The 23,579-nt window shown below is 45.7% G+C and overlaps 2 protein-coding genes across 5 annotated transcripts in view; one reads left to right on the forward strand and one right to left on the reverse strand.

Annotated features, from left to right (window-relative positions):
* Window positions 1–23,579, forward strand: part of PPIP5K1 (diphosphoinositol pentakisphosphate kinase 1) — a 216,118-nt gene that overhangs the window by 184,039 nt on the left and 8,500 nt on the right. Inside the window, exon 32 of one of the 2 annotated variants that reach the window (XM_043494218.1) lies at window positions 10,226–11,959. The exons of the other annotated variant lie outside the window; for it this stretch is intronic. Coding sequence (XP_043350153.1) covers window positions 10,226–10,227 — 2 coding nt within the window. The 3' untranslated portion in view covers window positions 10,228–11,959. Of the gene's footprint in view, window positions 1–10,225; window positions 11,960–23,579 lie in introns of those variants that run through there. 2 annotated transcript variants of the gene reach the window in all.
* The window catches only part of MAP1A (microtubule associated protein 1A), a 113,874-nt gene that overhangs the window by 18,704 nt on the left and 71,591 nt on the right, over window positions 1–23,579 (reverse strand). For 2 of the 3 annotated variants that reach the window (XM_038418595.2, XM_038418598.2), the window contains 2 exons: window positions 1,763–1,845; window positions 550–690 (listed from right to left, as the gene is read on the reverse strand). The exons of the other annotated variant lie outside the window; for it this stretch is intronic. In XM_038418595.2, the coding sequence (XP_038274523.1) occupies window positions 550–690; window positions 1,763–1,845 (224 nt within the window). The remainder of the gene's footprint in view (window positions 1–549; window positions 691–1,762; window positions 1,846–23,579) is intronic. 3 annotated transcript variants of the gene reach the window in all.

The raw sequence follows: 23,579 nt of genomic DNA on the forward strand, positions 1-23,579 counted from the left end.
TTTTTAGAGAGAAACCAGAATACAGCTAAATAAATACTAGAGTGCATTTCTAATTATCCAAAGATCTCAAAGCTTTAGACACACACTAATTAACTCTCACAAACTGTAGTGTGTGTGTGTGTGTATGTGTGACAGATAGATAGATAGATAGATATAACATTCACTGGATAAATAGTAAAACTAAGGAAGAGGATCACATTTTCCAAGGTGGCACATGATTGTGGTGGCTTCAATATTTGGGTGCCCAAGCTGAGATACTTTAAGATTTTTAGAAAAGCCAGATCACCTGACTTCTGGAAATAGGGCAACTCTGATGTGTCGCAAACTGGGCACTCGAAAGTTAAAGCACCCCCAAATCACTATTCACTTTGGAAAATTTTGACCGGTGTCTTGCCCAAGGCCCTACAGTAATTTAGTTCAAGAATTAGGAGAACCGAGAGCCAGGCTTCTGACCAGTATGCTGGGGTATCTGTGAGCTGGAAATGGAGCCCAGGCCCCCCTGGTCTCTGCCAGCTGGAGGTGAATCCCTGGTTTACTATTCATACTCGCCTCGGGATCTGCAATTATCTCAGCAAATTTCTGATAAGTGAAGGTCCCAGTTTGCAGGATCAGGTCTCCTTCTTGGTCTGAGCTCTGACCACACAGGAGCAGTAGTTTGTAGGCAGATGAATCACATACCAGCGATCGGACCTATTATCGTAAGACAGAAAGTTGTCAGCACTCAGGTTTGGAGTTCTGTGGTTCTCTGGGTTTCTCACCAGTTCCACAGTCTCAACCAGTGACAGGATCCAGAACATGAGCGTCTAGTCCAGGGATGGGCAAACTTTTTGGATCCCTGACCCATCCAACCTGCCCCGCTCCTTGTCCCCTGACTGCCCCCCCTCCCGGGACCCCCCGGCCCTAACCCCAGCTAGCATCCCTGGCTGGAAGCTCAGGGGCCGGACAGGACAGTCCCACAGGCCAGATGTGGCCTGTGGACCGTAGTTTGCCCACCTCTGGTCTAGTCCCTGGTCTAGAGCAGTAAGAGGGCTAAGTCATGCTAAGAGTTCAGGCCCAAGCAGCTGGTCAAAGCAGGGCTTTTCTACATAAAAGATAGTTGCTTGTAGAGACAGAAGCACTCAAAGATGCCTCTGCTGCCTGCCTGACCCAGCTCCAAGCCAGGCTGGGCTTTTCAAAAAAGCACAAGGGAGTTAAGTACACAAGTTCTAGAAGCTCTTTTGCAAACCCCACCTCCAAAGCAGCTGCATACCCTTGCTCCCAATCCTCAGCCTCTCTTTGGGACAAGAACCAGCAGAGGCCAGGGATAAGGAGAAGTTTCCAGCAGCAGAGTATTAACAAAGCTTGCTCTATTCAGGAATCCCATCCAGCTCCACCGTCTCTCACGGGCTGAAGCCCTCCCTCCTTCCTGCTAAAAGAGCTTCACAAACGCTCTAGTGATTAGGCAGTTCCCAGGAATTAGCATTCTTCCTCAGGGTTAATGTGTGGCATGGCACTGGCATGTGTTCCTTTATCTAGAAATAAGCTGGAACGTATGGCAATGGTGCAGCATGGATCTTCCTGCTGGGTAAACACACTGAGCACACAGTCTGGAAGTAATTCTGCTGGCTGCACACCTGGTCTAGGAAAACTGCTCATGAAGGGTGGGAAATGCTCTATTAATGAGCTAATGCTTTGGCTGTGCTTGGGTCAGCATAGGCAGAACAGCTGATGTGGAGAAAATGCCGGGGTCGTCCCATTGCAAGAGGTCGTTCTTGGTCCTTACCTCAGAAACAATGCTCTCCACATTGGGATTGACCAGGATCACTGTCTCCAGAGTCTCACTCCGGTGATGAAGGGTCCTTTGGCCTAGGGAGAGGCAAGGAGAATGGAAGGGAGGAAAAAGCCTGCTGGGATTTTGCCAACAGCTCCGTCCCCAGTGCTTCACTTTGCTGCAGATTTTCCCCTTCCCCTTGGTTCCAAGGCCTCATGTCATGTTCAAGGGTGTAGTTAAACTCTTGGCATCTAACAGGCCAGGGTCGTGCCCTTTCCACACAAAAACAAACCAGGCTTGTTCTGACCCAATACAGGTGCCACCCTAGAACCCAACACTGTGTAGCCCATGTGGGCTCTCCCCTATGCTCATAAATGCCAGCAGACAGTGGGGCCTCACCTGCCTACTCATGGTTTTTAATCTAGTTTCAGTGCAGTTGCCAGGGAGATGTAGCTTGAGAAAGTAGCCACGTTGTGGTTGCTATGGGGCTTTGAGAGCAAACTAATGGGAGCTGACTCAACTGTTCTTGCCCTTCACTGGGGACAATGCAGTCCTTGAGAGGAATTTTTTGTCATTCTCGGGAAGTTTTCTGACTCACAGTCTGACTTAGAATCATAGAATGTAAGACTAGAAGGGAGCTTGATAGAGCAGCTAGTCCTGACCCACCACACCGAGTATTATCTAGCTCATCTCTGACAGGTGCTTGTCTAACCTGCTCTTAAAAACTGCAAACCTCCCTAGGCAATTTGTTCCAGAGTGGGGCAGAGCACATGCTGAAGTTAGCAGGTGGGATTAATTTCCTTCATCCGCTGTAGCTCAGTATGATTTACCAAGGTTAAATTAGGTGTTATCTGGAGTTCTTTGAGATGTGTAGGCTCTAGCTCTATTTCACTGCTGGTGCACATGTGCTCCACGCACCTAAGACTGGAAGACTCTTGCTAGCAGTTCCATTGGTCTGTACTTGCACCTCACTCCTCTTTGTGTTCCAAACCCAGGATATGAGGGTCAGCATGGACCATACACTCCTCCAGTATCTTTATACTGCTAATAACCCTTGGAGAGCCAGAAAAGGGGAAGGAGAGTGGGCACCCTTTCTGACATTCTGCGAAGAACACAAACAATCTAGACTATTTCTGAAAGGCTCCTTTGCAGGTAGAATGCCAATCCTTGCACATCTAGAGAGTACAGCCTGCTATCCTTCACAAAGCTACATGCCTCTGCTGAGAAGACAAGTAAGCAAATAGTCTATTTAGATGGAATTCCAAGATCCCTGTGAGAATGAATTTTAGGAATCCCTATGGAAGATCATGTAAAGCAGATTAGTCATAAGAGCCTCCAAACTCACCGACTCTTCTGGCTGAAGTGGTGGCCACCAGAAAGGGAAACTTCCGACTCTAGGGGCAGTGCTGTTGGTACTCAGGATCTTATGATGCCCTGGCTGGTAAAAGGTACCAGTGAGTGACTCTCCTTTTCCCCCATGCGCTGGACGATGGTGTGGAGAAAATCGGGGATTCCAGGCCTGAGAAGCTAGCAGTTCCCTCACAAGCAATGTATCTATCCCCAGACGCAAGAGGAGGGCATGAACTCCTTTTTTTTTTTTTTCAGCACCAATGATGATGGTCTTTGATACCAACAACTCCTTACCATGGTGTGATGGTGCCATCAGTGTGGGAACTGTCCACTTTCATTTCTCACTGTACTTGGGACAGTCCAGCTCCTGCAGATAACACTGGTTTTGGGATGCTGTTGCTCTTCAGAGCCAGGAGATTAGTACCACATTCCTTGTGAGCTCCTGACACAGTGTCTCACCTGACTTGGAAGGTGTTGGAGAATAGGTATTCTTCTTGGATGAGGACATGGAGGGGGATTTCTCTCACTTCTTGGGAAAGTGTTTCCTATCCACCTCTTGCCCTTTTTTGGAGGACTTTTTTTTAGTTCTACTCCTATCAGCCCTGGAGCCAGAGATCACTGTGCTCGGAGGGGGCGCTACCCAGTTTCTCTGCAGAATGTACTGGGGGAGGGTGGGTCTGATAGCCCAGGGTCAGACTGAGGCCTTATAGCATGAGCCATTAAGAATTTCTGAAGCCTGTACTCACAGGCTTGACAGGTTTGGCTTGGGAAAGAACAGCAAATCCTGCACTTTGAGGGGCTGTGAGCTTCCCAGAGGCAACAGAGGCATTTGACATGGTCATCATTGACTGGGAAGACCCCATGACATTTAGCTTTTGAATCCCGAGAGCTTGGCCCCCAACTGCTAAAAACTATTAGCTAAGAGTTATCTATAGATATTTATAGTTTGATGCAGAGGATGCTAGCAAACACTACAGACACTGAAGAGATGCTGTCTCAGACCATGGATGGCAGAAAGGAACCAGAGAGGCAGTCGGTACATGCTGCCTCTTATACTCTCAGTTTGGAACATGAGGAGGAGTGGGGCACAGGTATGGAGCAGTGGACATTGCCGGCAAAAATCTTCTGGACTCAGGCCCATGGAGCGCATGCGCACCAAGTAGAATACACATAGGGACCATTACACAGAGAACACAGGGATTCTCAGATTGCATCAAACCACTGGACCATCTAGCCACATGTCCTGTTGCTGACTTTAGCCAAGATCAGCTGCTTCAGAGGAAGAAACCCTACAGCAGGCAGTTCTGGGATAGTCTACCCCATGGACAGTTTACTCTTACTGCTCTTAGTTAGGTCAGCTTGTGGCCCAGGAGCAGTTACATCCCTTCCAAAGCTTTTTTTTTTTAATCATTACAGTTATAACTCTGATTATCCTGTTATTCATATAACTGACCGATCCTTCTTGGACTCTTGTTAAGTTCCTGGCCTCAATGGCAGATTGACTCAAAAGACAGGATAAGTATTGAGGGAACCAAGATTTCCATCTCATGGATTCATGGGTCATGATTTTGAATAAACACATTCACTGGCCCTTTAATATACTGTCTTGGAAAGGATGATGAGACAGACCCTCTGCACAGGCACATAGAAGCAAAGATGGCAGACAGGAGAACTTCCACTCCATCTAGGAGAAAGAAAATTCTAAAATGACTGGTAAAGGCACAAGAGACTGGAATCATCTCTAGAAGCTTTTGAATGCTTACATCATTTCTATTTCACAGACGTGATTCCACAAGTACTGAAGAGCCTTTCCCAGAGAAATACAAGGATGCCCTTTTAACAGCCCTGTAACCATGCTCTCAGATGAAGAGCTTTCTGATCTGAGTTCAGAGGCAAGAGATCCAGGCTCAGGAGAAGCACCAAGTGCAACTGGGGCTAACAGAATTGAGAATTGCAACTGGAGCAAGCAGAATCACTCTGCTGAGTTCCAGCCAAAAGTTCAAGAGAACTAGCAGTAAGAAAGAGAGACGTGGGGAATGACAGACAGTATTCAAAAAAGAACTAGATGCGTTCTTGGAGGATAGGACCATCAATGGCTATTAGCCAGGATAGACAGGGATGGTGTCCCTAGCCTCTGTTTGACAGAAGCTGGGAATGAGTGACAGGAATGGACTTGTTCTGTTCACATGCCCTCTGGGGCAGCTGACATTGGCCACTGTTGGAAGACAGGAGACTGCACTAGATGGACCTTTGGTCTGACCTAGTATGGCCGTTCTGATGTTCTTATTCATATCCACAGTGCAGTACACTCTCTTAACATCAAAGTGGGAACCTAGAGTACAACATGAAGGCCCAGAGCCCAGGAGGTGATAGATCAAAACACCAAGGAGAGCAGTATCCAAAGGGATTTCCCTCTTGATCTTGAGATCCACATCCTTGGTGGGTCCAAGGCCAAGGCAGCTCAGGGAAATGTAGGTTACCCTAAAGACTTTGAATATGAGCATGTTGGACTCATACCTGAAGAGCCCACTACAGACAGCTCCCTCTGTAGAGCCTATTCAGAAGAAGCCAGTTCCACAGGCCTCTTCTACACAGGCAAAGAATTCAAATGCACAGGTGGGGGGTGGGGTTCTTTACGCTTATTGTCAAAAATTATTTAAATCAGAAATAGAGAATCGAGTAACTGAGGTTACAGAAAGAGTCATTTATACTAATGGAATGAATCCCACAGCACTTTGTCCCACAGGAGTGCTCTGGCAAAGGGGAGAGATACGCCTGAAAGATCGCACTGTGATCACACTTGGCCCTTGCTCTGCCTGGCTCCCACTGTCAAGAGTTTACAGTACACAGAAAAACAGTCTCAGTTTGGTGAGAGCCACAACCTCAGTCACCTGGAAGATATTATTAATGAACCGATTATTGGTTCACCATTCTGGCTTTGCGCTCTTTAGGCCTTGTCAAATGATACTCACGAAAACTATATATTAGCTGCAAACCTCTTCCCTGCATATTATGAAACATTAAGGTTAAAATTCCAATTGCACGAGTCTTAATTTTAACTTTTCACATTCCATGTATGTTCTGTATTACCATAATCACCACAAGGTCTGTGCAGTCAAACATAGGAATTGCCACACTGGGTTAAACCTTTGGTCTACTGAGTCCAATATCCTATCTTGGGCATCAGCCAGCACCATCAGGTGCCTCAAAGCAAGGTGCAAGAATCCCACAATAGCAGATGTGGGATAATCTATTTGTGAAGGTCTCATTCTAACCCCTAATAGTGGAGATTGGCTTTGGCTCTGAAACAGGAGGTTTGTCTCCTTCTCAATACTCTTATTCTTCGCATTAATTATGACAACTCTGGACAGTCTTATCAGTAGAAATAATAATATCACCTAGCTCTTATATACACTTTCCATCAATATATCTCAAAGCGTTTTACAAAGCAAATTGGTATCACTGTCCCCATTTCACAGATTGGAAAAGTGAGTCTCAGAGAGGTGAAGTGATTTGCTGTCACCCAGCAGGCCAGTGGGAGAGTTAGGAATAGAATGCAGGTCTCCGAAATCCCAGTCCAGCACTCTATTCCATAGGCTACACTGCCTAATCCAGGGATTGGCAACCTTTGGCACACAGCCCGCCAGGGAACATCTGGTGCAGGCCAAGGGATGTGCTGGCCGCCCTTCCCATTGGCCTGGGACGGCAAACTGCGACCAGTGGGAGCTGTGATCGGCCAAACCTGTGGACGTGGCAGGTAAACAAACTGGCCCAGCCCGCTAGGGGCTTTCCCTGGCAGGCCGCGTGCCAAAGGTTGCGGATCCCTGGCCTAATCCATCCCCTCCTCGACTCTTGCTAAATTTTTGGCCTCAACAATATCATGTGGCAGTGAGGTCCAATGTCTAATTACATATTGTATGACATAGCATTTCCTTTTAGTGATTTTAAATTCCCCACTTTTCAGTGGCAATGAGTGTCCCCTTGTTCTTGTGTTATGAGATCAGGAGATGAGAAGCTCCTGATCTCCTTTCTCTAAACCATTCTTTATTTTAGACTTTTATCATGTCCTGTTTATTGGTGTCCTTGACAAGGTAAACAAATCCCAATCTTTTTAACCTCACTTCATAAGAGTTTCTCCAGCCCCCTAATCATTCTTGTAGCCCTTTTCTGAACTTCCTCAAATTCTGTTACATCCTTTTTGAGATGGTGTGACCAGAACTGAACTCAGCATCCAGGTGAGGCCAGTCCATAAAGGTACATAAGGGCATTGTAAGAGTCTCTGCATTATTCTCCATCTTGTTTCTTATGCATCCTAACATCTTGTTTGCTCTTCTGATTGCAGCTGCACATTTAGCAGGTCTTCATAGAGCTGTCTACAGTGATGCCCAGGTCCTTCTCCTGAATTGATATAGTTAATATAAAACTCTGTAAGGTGCATGAGAAGTTTATTTTCCCCCATCCTCTCAATGCGAAATACTTCACATTTGTTAATTTTTTAATGTCCTCAGTCACCATACTGCTCATTACCTCAACTTCGTTAAGTCCCTTTGAAGTTCCTCACACCCTTCTCTGGACCTAAATCATTGTGTCATCTGTAAATTTTGTTGGCTCACTGTTCATGCCCTTTGCCAGAGCATTAATAGATTAAACAACACTGTACCTAATGTGGAATCTTGAAGTCCCTACTGGTCATCTTTTGCCATGATGAAATTTGACCATTTATTTCTATGCTCCTTCCTATCTCTTAGAAGGTTTTTGATTCATGACAATACTTTGCCTCCCACCCCATATAAAGGGCTATATATAATATGGCCAGACGAAGGTTTATGTATACAGGTACACAATTCTTCTGATTTAGTCTTGTTGGAGGAGCAGCACCAGAAAAGGGCAGTTCCTTTCCACGAACTACGTGCTGAGTCACTCAGCTTTGAGTGATTGTACCAGAAGGCACTTCTCGTTGTAGCTTCACTTCTAAAGGATCTCAAGGAGTTTTACAGTTTCTCTATAAAGGGATCCTTTCCCCTATACTGCAGCAGCCTCTTGGGTGGAATTCAGCAGCCACTAACACTACAAAACAGTGTATAGGTGCTAAAGTGAAGATTAACTTCTCCAGCTGACACTACAGGGGAAAACTTGCTGCAGTTACTGCCATACCATGACCTCAATATCCTGACTCGCTGTAGCTCACGAAAGCTTATGCTCAAATAAATTTTAGTCTCTAAAGTGCCACAAGTCCTTTTCTTTTTCCTAGAGTTTTTCCTCAAAAAGCTCTTCCTGCAGTGAGGCCCTGAACCTCTGCAGCTGCTTGGCCTTCTCCCACACTTCAGCATGGCTCTGAGCCACACATTACAGGACTCAAGGCCTTTCTGAATCTGTATAAACAAAAGGCCACATTTGAAGACAGCCCTGGCTTTGCATGAGTGATCACTGGGTGCATATATTTGCATAATTTAGCATAGTCTTCTGCAAACTGAAAGGCTTCCATCTACTTCATTTTTAAATGACATCATCACTCCGAGATGGTAACTGGCTCTTTTATAAGGAGGCTGAAAAATCTCCAACTGTAGCTTCCTCAGTGCCAGAGAGAAAAAGATTTCAGTCCCAAAATGGGTCTGTTCAAAGAGCGAGAGAACAACATATTCATTCCCACTCTGGCACTGTAATGCAAATTACAAGGAAGCAGCCTTTGGGGAGCGTCATTATAGAGGCCAGAAAAAAAGTTTTGCACAGAATATTGAGAAAGGCTCCTACTTTTATCCCATATGTTACACACACCTTCCCCTCTCTTAATGCAAGATGGACTCACTAATTGAAGCGTTAAAGAAAGCCCGAGAATTGGCTGTCAGCCACAGATGGGGTAGCGCTGCCAGAGGGGATGTTGCAAAACTAGTATCAGGACAAGCTGTTCCCTAGCCCATTATGGGGGGCACTGTGCTGATGGAAAGGGTGGCTCCACACTGGTGGCAGAGGGTCCCACCCATGCTGGAGAGGTTGCTCCCTAACCTGGTATTACAGGGGATCTGAATTTCTAGAGCTAAGAAGGAGGATGGCCTAGTGGCTAGGGTACTAGCCTGGTACTTGGGAGATCCAGGTTCAATTTCCACGGACTGCCTATGTGATTTGGGAAATACTGCCAGGCACTAGGGTGCTCAAAGTCACAAGTAAGGGGCATCAGCAGGTCTGTAAACCCAGGAATCCAGACAGGCGGGCCTGCTGTGCGGGTTGTAATGGGCCTGAATGGCAGTGCCGCCCAGAGGATTCAGGGGGCCTGGGGCAAAGCAATTTCAGGGGCCCCTTCCATTAAAAAAAAGTTAGTTTTGCCGCCCAAAGCGGCAAAGAAGAAAAAAGAAAAGTCGTGCCGCTGAAGAAAGAAAAGGACAGGAGGACCCACTGTCAAATTGCTGCAGAAGCCTGAAGCGGAGCGATTGAGCTGCCGCTGACGAGGAAGAGAGGGACTGAAAGACTTGCCACCGAAATTGCCCCTACCCTGTCTCCAAATTGCCCCACTCACCCCCCCCCCGCAGGCGGTCCTGCTGAGAGGGGAAGTGCTGTGCCTCAGGCCTGCTGAGGGTTGTAGTGGGTCTGAGGGGAGGAAGTGCTGAGCATGGGGCCAGCTGTGGAGTTGAGGTGCTGAGCATGGGGCCGGCTGTGGGGTTGTAGTGGGTCTGAGGGGAGGAAGTGCTGAGCATGGAGCCAGCTGTGGGGCTGAGGTGCTGAGCATGGGGACTGCTGTGGGGCTGAGGTGCTGAGCATGGAGCCAGCTGTGGGGCTGAGGTGCTGAGCATGGAGCCGGCTGTAGGGTTGTAGTGGGTCTGAGGGGAGGAAGTGCTGAGCATGGGGCCAGCTGTGGGGCTGAGGTGCTGAGCATGGGGCCGGCTGTAGGGTTGTAGTGGGTCTGAGGGGAGGAAGTGCTGAGCATGGGGCCGGCTGTGGGGTTGAGGTGCTGAGCATGGGGACTGCTGTAGGGTTGTAGTGGGTCTGAGGGGAGGAAGTACTGAGCATGGGGCCGGCTGTGGGGTTGAGGTGCTGAGCATGGGGCCGGCTGTAGGGTTGTAGTAGAGTCCAGAAAGACGAGATCCTTGGCAGGCAAATCCCATAACTGTGCTATCTGTTTTTTGGCAGCAGGAGCTAGCTGGTGAGTGGCATGTCTGTGGGAGGCAGCCTGGCCTTGTGCAAGCAGCATAATTCTGCCACTGCTCAGACATCAGAGAGAAAACAAACAGGAACATCTGACTGTTATTTGACCTTTCGAAGAAACATGGGAGTCTGCACAGTGCTGGCTTGAGCCCCAGCAGTGGCTGCTATCCCATTCCCCATCTCCACTCCCAGGAATCTGTCTGTGTGGGGAAGGCTCATGCCCATATCCCGAGTTCCATTCCCCACTCCCAAACTGGAAATCAGGCCACAGTTTCTCAGACTCTAGTTCCCTTAACTCTAGGAGATGGTGTCCCACACACCCCAAGGGTATCAGCAACATAGTGAACTCAGATTCCAAGACACTGTAACGCCCATATTGGCTGCACCACCAGCACTGGAGATAAGTGTTATATCTCACAGACACTGTGATGACGGGCATGGTATAGATATAAGCGGTCATCAGGAAGAATCCCAAGGGGGGGGGGTTGTGCACGCACACACATGGATCATTCACACACACACTGAGCTGCAGCTACTTCTACGGTAGGGCACAGCAGCTGTTTAACAACCCCACAGCAACACAACAAATTTTGGAACAGAAAGTGAAGAGGAACATGTGTGGTGGTTGTTCTTTTGCACAGTATTCAGAAACTATTGCTGTCTTCAATACATACTTCTCACCGTGTGGCTTTTAGAGAGGTATGCAGCAGCCTCTCCCATCTTTTCTCTTGAAAAAGCCCAAGTGCTCAGAGCCCACACAGGTTGAGGGATGAGAGAGAGGTGGAAGAGCACTATCAGGATATTTATTGCTCAACTCCTGTTGGTGCAAGGCAGGATTATTCACTACAGTTAGTTCTCCAGGCTTCAGTCCCAGTTTTTCAAGTGATGGGACTCTGTTCTCTTCCCTGGGGACACAGACATGGGCACATCCTACCCCAAATTACTCACAGTCTAAATAGACAAAACAGACCAAGGGTGAGAGAGAAAAAGGGTTCTCTCATTTTTACAGATAGCGAATTGTAAAATTTAATGGTCCACAATCTGGATACCTTTCACTGTCAGGCTGTATTTCTGAAAACCCTAAATTTTCCTTTGATTAATTTCAACCCATTCCCAGAATTTACGTGTCTTGGATCCCCAAACAATTCTTCCTGCTTTGGTTTTCCATCCTCTCTAAACTTGATCATGTTTTTCACACTATTCTCAGTGTCTGGCCAGATGATACATATCAGAAACTCTTTTAATCTTCGCTTTCAGTTTTGTTGCTCTTCTGGGATTGAGGTGGCTAGACCCACAGAGAAAGCAGCACATCACCTTTGTCCCAGGACATTATGCCCCAGCACATGAGGCCCAAATGTACTTGGCGTTTTTTTTGGCAGCTGCAAGCGTATTCATATCTATGTACTTTTCTCTATCACTCCTACATCTCTTTCAGCTATTACTACTTTCCTAATATTCCTGTTGAATGGGCATGGTTGGATTAGCAGCACTTTCCCAAATGAAATCTCCTCTAGTCATTTCCCTCCAAAAATTCCTTTCGCTGTAGGTCCTTTGGATTATCCTTTTGTCCATTGTGGCTGTTCTGAACATCTCATAATTTACTCTAATCAGTAAATTTAATCAACACAGTGTTTACATCCCATTCCAGATCACTAGTAAAGATATTAATTAAAAGTAGGGCTAACCTGGTACCTGCAGTTACCCACTAAATACCTATCCCCCTCACAGATGAACAGAATACAACAAGGCACATCAAACTGCTTCATAATGTTGGACCACAGTTTAATAAAGAGATTGTTGTAGCAACCTCCCCCTCCATTCACTAGCACATGTGATAATTGCAGCAACTGCTTACATGAAAAAGCAGTACAGTAGAACCTCAGAGTTACGAACTGACCGTCAACCACACACCTCATTCAAGGTAAGGAAACTGTTTCTGTGTGTGTTTCATTTAAATTAAGTTAGTTAAAAGCAGCATTTTTTGTCTGCTGAGTAAAGTTTCAAAGCTGTTTTAAATCAATGTTCAGTTGTAAACTTTTGAAAATACAGCCATAATGTTTTGTTCAGAGTTATGAGCATTTCAGAGTTACGAACAACCTCTCTTATCGAGGTGTTCATAAGTCTGAGGTTCTACTGTATTAACAAAGTATGGTACAGTATTTTTAGCTTTTTTAGTGCACTTCAGCATTTGGAAACAGCTGTACCCAGCCAGTACTCTATGGACCACCAATACATGATCTGCAGAGCTTAGTTTAAAACGGCTACAGTACATCTTTATTTTGTACAGCATCTATTTTTGGATCCACAGATACTTTACAGAGAGAAATAATAACCAGCGAGGGCGAGGGAGTCACAGGTATTGGCAAGGAGAAAACATCTTCAGTCGGTATGTGAAATCAATCAAGAGTCAATGGGCAGGGCTCTCTACAGAGGCTCTCATACTAACAGTGACGGGATAGGCCAGAGGTCAATAAGAACATAAGAACGGCCAGACTGGGTCAGACCAAAGGTCTATCTAGCCCAGTATACTGTCTTCCGACAGTGGCCTATGCCAGGTGCCTATCCCTGCCATCCTGGCTAATAGCCATTGATGGACCTATCCTCCATGAACTTATCTAGTTCTTTTTTGAACCCTGTCATAGTCTTGGCCTTCACAACATCCTCTAGCAAGGAGTTCCACATGTTGACTGTTGTGTGAAAAAAATACTTCCTTTTGTTTTAAATCTGTTGCCTATTAATTTCATGTGGTGACCCCTAATTTGTTTGTTATGAGGAGTAAATAATACTTCCTTATTTACTTTCTCCACACCAGTTATGATTTTATACACCTCAGTCATATCCCCCTGTAGTCTCTTTTCCAAGATGAAAAGTCCCAAACTTATTAATCTCTCCTCATACGGAAGCTGTTCCATACTCCTAATCATTTTGGTTGCCCTTTTCTAAACCTTTTCCAATTCCAACATATCTTTTCTGAGATGGGACGACCCACTTCTGCATGCAGTATTCAAGACCCACACCCACATCTGCATGCAGTATTCAAGATGTGGGTGTACCATGGATTTATATAGAGGCAATATGATATTTTATGTCTTATCTATCCCTTTCCTTATGATTCCCAACCTTCTGTTGCATTTTTGCTGCACATTCAGTGGATGTTTTCAGAGAACTATCCACAATGACTCCAAGATCTTTCTTGAGTGGTAATAGCTAATTTAGACCTCATCATTTTACACATATAGTTGGGATTATGTTTTCCAATGTGCATTACTTTGCATTTATCAACACTGAATTTCATCTGCCATTTTGTTGCTCAGTCACCCAGTTTTGTGAGATCCTTTTGTAGCTTTTTGCAGTCTGCTTGGGACATACTGCTAAATGACAATGCTAGATGAGCAGAGAAAGGCAGTAAAGACGGTCTCTGAAATGTGTGGGAACAAGACCATGGCGGATTCTAAAATGAAGGTGATTTTGAACTGGATCCAGAAATGAATGAAGAGTCACTGGTGTTTGAACATAGGGATATTATTATGCGCATGGTACTTTTCAGAGCTTTAATGATGATGATGATTGGTAAGTATTTGTATTGTGGTGGTGCCAGAGGTCCCAGTCAGGATCAGAGCCCCTTGATGTTAGGCAGTGTATAAGCATGTGGACAGAAACAGTCCCTAACTTAAAGAGCTTAGAATCTAAAAAACAATACAAACGGGATAATAGGATACAGCTTGCAAGCAGAGAGATGACATATTCTGACTCTAGTGGAGGAAAGCATTGAGTATGTGCTAAAGTCCCACTAAAGTCAATGCTTTCCTAAACTCAGGTTAGGATGTAGTGCTTTGCCAATGAGAAAATGGACAATAGCACTGTACACAGTAAGTCTAGAGAGGTGACATTTATGAATGTCACAGAGAAAAGAGAAGCAAGAAGAGATGACATTGTTACCTTGTAGCTCTGTGTTCTTGGGGAACCAGGGCGCAGTACCCACTACACCCCGGACTCACGAAAGACCTTCTTTTCCCCCCCTACCCTCCGCCAGCCTCTGACTGAACCAAATCTGCATCAGAAGAAAGATTTACAAAAAGCAATGAAAAGAAGGGTGACCAAATAGCAACTGTGAAAAAACGGGACAGGGGGTGGGGGGTAATAAGCACCTATATAAGAAAAAGTCCCCAAAAACAGGACTGTCCCTACAAAAATGGGACATCTGGTCACCCTAATGAAAAGGCAGTGGGAGATGCACCTAGACCCCTGGGATATGGATGACAGGATTAAGGAAACTCCCCTAGCCTCATTTGCATCGAAGATGGGGCAAGGAGGCATCTCCAGTAGCATTCAGAATGGAGAACAGAGATTCCAAGGCAAGAACCGCATGAAATTCTGGGACCAGAAAAGCAGGGAAACACTGCATGATGGGGAATCTCTGCTCCAGATGTTAATGAACCCAGCCTACACACACCAGCTCAGCAGTTATCAGACCAATTCTAGTAATACATCCTTTATTCGCAAAAAGAAAAGGAGTACTTGTGGCACCTTAGAGACTAACAAATTTATTAGAGCATAAGCTTTCGTGAGCTACAGCTCACTTCATCGGATGCATTTGGTGGAAAAAACAGGAGAGATTTATATACACACACACAGAGAACATGAAACAATGGGTTTATCATACACACTGTAAGGAGAGTGATCACTTAAGATAAGCCATCACCAACAGCAGGGGGGGGAAGGAGGAAAACCTTTCATGGTGACAAGCAGGTAGGCTAATTCCAGCAGTTAACAAGAATATCAGAGGAACAGTGGGGGGTGGGGTGGGAGGGAGAAATACCATGGGGAAATAGTTTTACTTTGTGTAATGACTCATCCATTCCCAGTCTCTATTCAAGCCTAAATTAATTGTATCCAGCATTCCACACAAAGATGGACTACAAGCCGTCAGGAACAGTATCCCCGATACTGTCACGGCTAACCTGGTGGCAGAACTTTGTGACTTTGTCCTGACCCATAACTATTTCACATTTGGTGACAATGTATACCTTCAAATCAGCGGCACTGCGATGGTTACCCGCATGGCCCCACAGTATGCCAACATTTTTATGGCTGACTTAGAACAACGCTTCCTCAGCTCTCGTCCCCTAATGCCCCTACTCTACTTGCGCTACATCGATGACATCTTCATCATCTGGACCCATGGAAAAGAAGCTCTTGAGGAATTCCACCATGATTTCAACAATTTCCATCCCACCATCAACCTCAGCCTGGACCAGTCCACACAAGAGATCCACTTCCTGGACACTACGGTGCTAATAAGCAATGGTCACATAAACACCACCCTATATCGGAAACCTACTGACCGCTATTCCAACCTACATGCCTCTAGCTTTCATCCAGATCATACCACTCGATCCATTGTCTACAGCCAAGCGCTACGATATAACCGCATTTGCTCCAACCCCTCAGACAGAGACAAACACCTACAAGATCTCTATCATGCATTCCTACAACTACAATACCCACCTGCTGAATTGAAGAAACAGATTGACAGAGCCAGAAGAGTACCCAGAAGTCACCTACTACAGGACAGGCCCAACAAAGAAAACAACAGAACGCCACTAGCCATCACCTTCAGCCCCCAACTAAAACCTCTCCAACGCATCATCAAGGATCTACAACCTATCCTGAAGGACGAGCCATCGCTCTCTCAGATCTTGGGAGACAGACCAGTCCTTGCTTACAGACAGCCCCCCAATCTGAAGCAAATACTCACCAGCAACCACACACCACACAACAGAACCACTAACCCAGGAACCTATCCTTGCAACAAAGCCCGTTGCCAACTCTGTCCACATATCTATTCAGGGGATACCATCATAGGGCCTAATCACATCAGCCACACTATCAGAGGCTCGTTCACCTGCGCATCTACCAATGTGATATATGCCATCATGTGCCAGCAATGCCCCTCTGCCATGTACATTGGCCAAACTGGACAGTCTCTACGTAAAAGAATGAATGGACACAAATCAGACGTCAAGAATTATAACATTCAAAAACCAGTTGGAGAACACTTCAATCTCTCTGGTCACTCGATCACAGACCTAAGAGTGGCTATACTTCAACAAAAAAGCTTCAAAAACAGACTCCAACGAGAGACTGCTGAATTGGAATTAATTTGCAAACTGGATACAATTAACTTAGGCTTGAATAGAGACTGGGAATGGATGAGTCATTACACAAAGTAAAACTTTCCCCATGGTATTTCTCCCTCCCACCCCACCCCCCACTGTTCCTCTGATATTCTTGTTAACTGCTGGAATTAGCCTACCTGCTTGTCACCATGAAAGGTTTTCCTCCTTCCCCCCCCGCTGTTGGTGATGGCTTATCTTAAGTGATCACTCTCCTTACAGTGTGTATGATAAACCCATTGTTTCATGTTCTCTGTGTGTGTGTATATAAATCTCTCCTCTGTTTTTTCCACCAAATGCATCCGATGAAGTGAGCTGTAGCTCACGAAAGCTTATGCTCTAATAAATTTGTTAGTCTCTAAGGTGCCACAAGTACTCCTTTTCTTTTTGCGAATACAGACTAACACGGCTGCTACTCTGAAACATCCTTTATTGATATCCAGAATAGTGAAGCTCCCTAATTACATTGTGAGCTCCCTCCAAGGAACACCGCCCATAGCCAGGAATGATCAGCTCCCATGGTCTAGCCTGAACAAAACAACTTTGGTATATTCCCTTGTTTACACATAAACAAATCTTGTGTTCTCCCTTGAACCATTGTTGTTTCTCTACAAAAACTCCTACCCACGCTCAAGTAAGTGCTCTGATGCCTGGATCCAAAATCTGAATCAGTTCCATTGGGACTTCATCTTCTTCTGACTGATCATGATGGGGGCTCTGCCTGACTCCAGCACTCCGGACCCTCAACTACCACCACCACCTGGGACCCTCGATCGATTCAAGCTTCATGGAGTGGTGAGAACCCAGCTGGCTCTCTCGCTCTCTCAGCTCATGCTGTTTGACTAGTCTGTCTCACTATTTTGTTATAGACCATTTTAAAAAGCAATTCAGTGACTCAGCCATTTGAGAACAACTGTTTTAATCTCCCTGTTATTAATGAGCCAGCCTTTTCGCCTCAATCCCCACCTTTCTGGTGCTTGTTAAAACCCTCTCACACCCTTCCTCCCTGTGGCAACATTAGCTGTGTCTGTTGCAACCTTCATCTTTTCCATGACACTCTGCCTTGTCTGGTTGCCTCCTACTCCTCCAGTCCCATGATAGACATTTACTAACCTTGAGGGGACCGTGCTGGCCATTGCTAGCTCCTTATAATGTTCATTTTCAGTGGAATTGTATCTGTGATTTGCTGCCAATATCTTAACAAGGGGACCCCACAAAAATATCCCTCTTAATCCTGAAATAAACTCCATGTGCCAGGTTACAGTAGGCAAATGAAATAATTCATTGTTTTTGCATTTAAGCAATGACACTTTCTTATCAGCAGAACCAAGAAATGCTGCAACACAACTGTGCAACATTGCTTGATAAAGATGTACTTGGCTGGGAATATTACATTTTGCTCCTGAAGGTTTTGGTGGTACAACTCAGGATCCATCTTGTTTCATCTGAAGTGTAAGGTGAGGTGAGAAGCTTGTAGAATGACCAAGAAGTGTCCCTCCCCTAGGGATTCTTTTAAAAATACAGGTACCTGTCAACTGATTAAATCTGATGCGTTACTGTGCTATTCAACACTATGTTTATGATTCTCACATATAAGATCTCTCTTGCAGGAAGGATTTAGTTGTACCAATGGAGGGGATAATTATCAGAAGCGGGGAAATCACCCCAAGCTTCCCTCCAGTTTGCAAATTTCAGGTGGCATATTTTTGGCAAAGGCTCCCAAGGAACCCTCTTGTTCCTTACTGCATTTTGGAGTTTGTTCAAATGCCCCAAGACTCATTCCCACTCATGGATGTTAATACTTCCTCATACTGCTCCCTCCTCACTAGCTTTTCTTATCTCCAAGCCTCTCATCCTGCTGCATTCTGGGAACCCCCAATGCCTCACTATGCAGAATGTCATCCACATCTAAAATGAAGGCAATAAAGTAACCATGGCAGAAGGAAAGAGAAGCATGAGGGCCCACTTCCCTCAGTTACCAGCCTCTGACTTGAAACCAGCTATCCTCTACCTCTGTCATTTCTTCTGACTTTGCAGGCTTGGATTTTGGGTGCCACCTTGCAACTTCTCTACATGGTCTGGATTCCTGGGGTTTGATTTACAGCCTGATGTGCAAGGCACTCTTTCACCTATGTCTACAAGGTTATATAAATGCACATAGCACTTGGGTCACCCATGTCCATTCTATTAGCAAATGCCTTGTTATTCTGTGTTCAGTACTGAAAATATATCAGCTGGAGAGAACCAGAGGTGCTCCCCCAAGCCCACATCACACTGGGTTCACCCTACCCCATGCATCACAATGGGGACAATGCATCTCAGTCAATGCCTTTCATCAGGCATATACATAGAGCCCTGCAAACCTTCAGATACCCACTTTACATCTGTGGATATCCATGGACCTCATTTGCAGCTTGTGGATGGATGTGGATCCAAATTTTATAGCTAGAGCCCTGTAAATCTGCGGATATCCGCTTTACATCTGCGGACATCCGCAGACCATGTTTGCAGATCATGGATCGGATACGAATAAAAATTTTGTAACAGTGCAGGGCTCTACATATACATCCCCTTGCCTCATACTGAACTCATGCCAGCCCTCCCTTCACAACAGGTAGACTCACTTTCCTCATGTTATCTGACCATGCTGGCTCCCCCCACCGCATTAGTCAACACTCAAACCTAGCCCTGATCTTAAATCCACTCACTCACCTGCACTGAAAAAACAACGATGAAACCTTGTGGAACTTTAGAGACTAAGAAATTGTTGACACTACATGTTGCAGATACTGCTGGAACAATGGGTGCCCCATAATCTGTCCTCCCCTATTATGTCCCAGACAGATTAGGTAAGTGGAAACCAGGTGGCAATAGGCTGTTTCTTCCTCCAAGTTTGATGTCATCCCCAGATTTGAATATGGGGGAATTTACACCAAAGAAACACATGACAAGGAACAACCCTGAGCAGGCAAGATAGAGTAGCATGGTATTGGGCACAACATAAATGTCTGACTGCCAGCGACACTGAGCCCAGCTACCATAGTGCTCAGACACCATTGCGGTGGGCCCAGTATCAGAACCTGAAGAGAGCCACACAAGGGAAAAAGAGGGCTTAGGAATCTCTTGGGTTTGTTTTTTAGTTAGGTGGTAAAAAAGCATCTAGAACAGGGGTTCTCAAACTTCATTGCACCGTGACCCCCTTCTGACAAAAATTACTACACAAACCCAGGAGGGGGAAACCAAAACTTGAGCCCACCTGATCCCCGCCACCTCAAGGGATGGGGGAGGCAAAGCCAAAGCCCAAGCCCCACCACCCCAGGGCAGGGAAGCCAAAGTCCAAGGGCTTCAGCCCCAGATGGGGGGCCTGTAACCTGAGCCCTGCCACCCAGGGCTGAAGCCCTCGGGCTTGGGCTTTGGCCCCGGGTGGTAGGGCTTGGGTTTCGACACCAAGTGATGGGGCTTGGGCTTCACCTTAAGCCTCATGGTGCAGCAAGTCTAACACAGCCTAGTGACCCCATTAAAATGGGGTCCTGACCCACTTTTTGAGAACCCCTGCTCTAGAATCATTCAGCAAGACCTGGACTGGACTGAAAGTGGCAGGGAAGCATCACTGCTTAGACACTGACAGATGCTTCAGCCCCTAAGGCAGGCCCCCTGGGGAGAGTCACCGCTTTAGATAAGAGGTACAGTACCATACTGCAGCCATACACTGAGACCTGAACTCCCAAACCTCATGGCATTGCTCCACCGCCACCCGCCTCTTCTCTGAATGACAGGTTTCAGAGTAACACAGGTGTTAGTCTGTATTCACAAAAAGAAAAAGAGGACTTGTGGCACCTTAGCGACTAACAAATTTATTTGAGCATAAGCTTTCGTGAGCTACAGCTCACTCCATGATAAGCTGTAGCTCACGAAAGCTTATGCTCAAATAAATTTGTTAGTCTCTAAGGTGCCACAAGTACTCCTTTTCTTTCTCTGAATGAAGATTCTGCCATTTAGGTGAATTTCCCTGGATACCTTACTTCATATTTCCTGACCCTAAAGTCACAATCCATTTGTGTGTGCCCATTTCCCCAAATCTTCCTGCACGGGGTGAAAAGTTTCCATCTGAACTGTGAACTGCTTGTAAATATCCAGACCTCACAACTAGTTCTACTTTCAACGGCTTTTAAATGTGTTATAAATTGCATTAGGTCCCAGCCCTGGGCATGGGGTCCCCACTTATTACTCCTCTGCATGAGGACTCACTGCCGTTAGATTGTACTCTGCACTGCCTGCCTGTTTCACTCTGGTAGAAGTCAAATGTTTAGGCGCTTGCGATGGTACAAATAAATGATAATTATTATGAAGATCTGACACCAAAAGATATTGAAGACAAAATTGATGAACTAAAGGCTGGCAGAGTTCCCAAACCTGGCCCAAGAAATGGATGCTTTTCTTGTGAGCCAGCTGGTGGTCTTACTTCTCTGACTGAACCACCCAAAGGACCTGGATTTGGAGTTCAAGCAGACCTCTAAGCATTTCTGTAATAAGTTATAAAAACATAAGTTGTCTGAAAATAAAACACCTTTAACCTAAAAAAAAAAAACCTCTCCAGCCATCTCATTGTCTTACTGCTGATGCCTATAGCTGTAATCTCATTTGATAGCCACCTGTGTGTATCTTGCAAAAGGCTCCAGGTGAATGTAAGCCACTGATCCAGCTATCACTTATATTCTGTTTCAGAGTAGCAGCTGTGTTAGTCTGTATTCGCAAAAAGAAAAGGAGTACTTGTGGCATCTTAGAGACTAACAAATTTATATTCTGTGTTCTTCCTCCAAAGAATGCAATCAGCTTTGTTTGAATTGATCTCTTTCTCATAAGCTCTGGGCAGAACTCTCACTTCCATCCAAGTTTATCCATAAGAAGCCATTTCAGGAGGCCACCAGAAACATAGCTAACCAGGTTGTAATTCTTGGTTTCTCTCCCACTTCTCCTTTTAGAGATTGGTGCCACAAGTGTCTTCTGAAAGGCTCAGACAACAGTCAAGCAACATACAATATAAAGATGCTAAGGGCTATTCTGTTCTAGTTCTTAATCATCTAAGATTCTGTTTTGGATCCCATCTGATACAGGCAGGGGTGAGGCACTTGGATCAGGATGCATGAAATAAAGTTCAGAAAGAGCAAGTGAAAAAGGAATTTAGGCAAAATCTTTTTAGGAATTATTAAGGTCATTAGAAGAAGCAAATGACCTGGACTTGCGAAAAGGCAAGGCACTATCTAATTGGTATGATCTATTTGTACGTCTGGTACATTATGAAAAATAGGCCTAACCCTCCACAGACTGGATCTCTGCCTTGAAAAGAATAACAAGGCAGCAGTGCCCTGGAGGCACTAGTGCCTAGATACAGGAACCGGCTGCTCAGGGAAATGTGCTAGAAACTGCAAACTCATTGTGCATCACTAATAGCAGCTTCGGGAGAAACCTTACTGTCCTGAGATCAGAATTCAGCTTGTGAAGTGTGTTTTGCTGCATGGGGTGGGGCGTCTCTTTATTTAACACTGTTAATGTCCACCCTAATGATGAACTGGACCCCTCTCCTTCCCAGAAGAAAAGAGGCCATAAGACAGTCTGGTTTGTGCTAGATGAATATCTTCAATAAAAACAATTTGTTAAACTGAGACTTTGAGGCATTTAACTAACAAGAGCCCACATCCCAGGTAACTGGATTTAGCAGATAGACTCAGGCTTCCCAAAAGCCCTTTAGACTTGCTAGTCTTCTCCTCCTGTGCTGGGCTTTATTCTGTGCTCCGGTTAGTGCTGACAGAAGACAGCAGAAATGTGTCATTCTTTAGTAACAATAATCATCCAAGGTCCTCCTCCAGCATCTTCCCTCCAAGGCACTCAAAGGCCAGAGACAGGCCTCTGATGTTAGTGAGTCACCAAACTCAGTTAGGAGCACATGGCCAAGTGAAAGTCAGAGGGACTTGTGCTCCCCTAAGTCACTTAGATGCTTTGGAAAATACCCATTTGAGAGATGGGCCCAGCAAGATTTAAAGGTCAGTTTCAGAGGTACTAAGCACCTGCAGCTCCCACTGACTGCAGAGGAGTTGGGGTACTCAGGCCCAGGATATACACAAAGATTGCTGAAGAGCTGGGCACAGAGAACAAACATTCTGACTTTAGTCTTGAGCCACAAGACACTTGGGGGGAATGAGGCATTCTTGGCAGGAGCACAGCCACTGTACATTAATGAGTTAAAGAAGGAGCGTGTTCGAGTGGAGGTAGACTCCACTCAGAAGGAAAGCATATGTGTTTGGAGGAGGAATCCCAAGGATTGAATCAGCAGCTCAAAGGGGATGCAGAGAGAAACTGGACACAAACTGGGAATTGGAATAAAAATATCTTGGTGCCTCCCCCAGGGTTTCCTCCCAACAGCCACACAGCCTGTGCTGGAATTCAGGGCATGACAGGAAACAATTCAACTGCAAATTTTGTCTAATTAATTTTGAAGCTATCTTTGGAAGAGAAAAGAACCCTCCTTTCCAATCCCAACAAACCCTCCCCAGAAACACTTACAGTGATTCAACTCGCTCTTTTCTCTCCCTCATCTGCTGAGTCCACAAAAACTGCCCAGTGACCAAGGGATTGCCAACTGCTGGCCCAAAGACCATATTCCCCATAGACTATCCCCTGGCTCACAGGCCATCAAACAACAGGTCCAATCCCCATGAGCATCCTGAGGCAGCCTCTCACCTGGCTACCCAGTCCTTATGAAATACCCACTGGTGGAGGCCCCACAGACACTTCCCCACACTAATAATCCTATGTACCATTCAAAGGCAGGCACACAGTAACACAAACTATCCACCAGCCAAGGGATGCAGGCAGATTCCCCTGATGTTTTCATAATCTGTTTCCAGACAGACACATCATAGGGTCTTTTTTCTTTACTCAGCAGTTTCCCCTTCCTTTTGTGAGGCACAACGATCCTGGGCGGCTCACTGAGAGGAAGACTCTGTGTGCAAAGAACATAAGACTAACTCCCATAGGAGACTATGTGCCTGAAAAATCCCCCAGATGAATTCTGCATATGCCTCCCCTGCACCTCCCACGATCCAGAGCCCTTAGGCCCATATCCACCATGCCCACTCCAACCCCACTAGATCAGTCACAGCTGCATT

Source organism: Dermochelys coriacea, chromosome 10, assembly GCF_009764565.3.
Source record: "Dermochelys coriacea isolate rDerCor1 chromosome 10, rDerCor1.pri.v4, whole genome shotgun sequence".
NCBI lineage: Eukaryota > Metazoa > Chordata > Testudines > Dermochelyidae > Dermochelys > Dermochelys coriacea.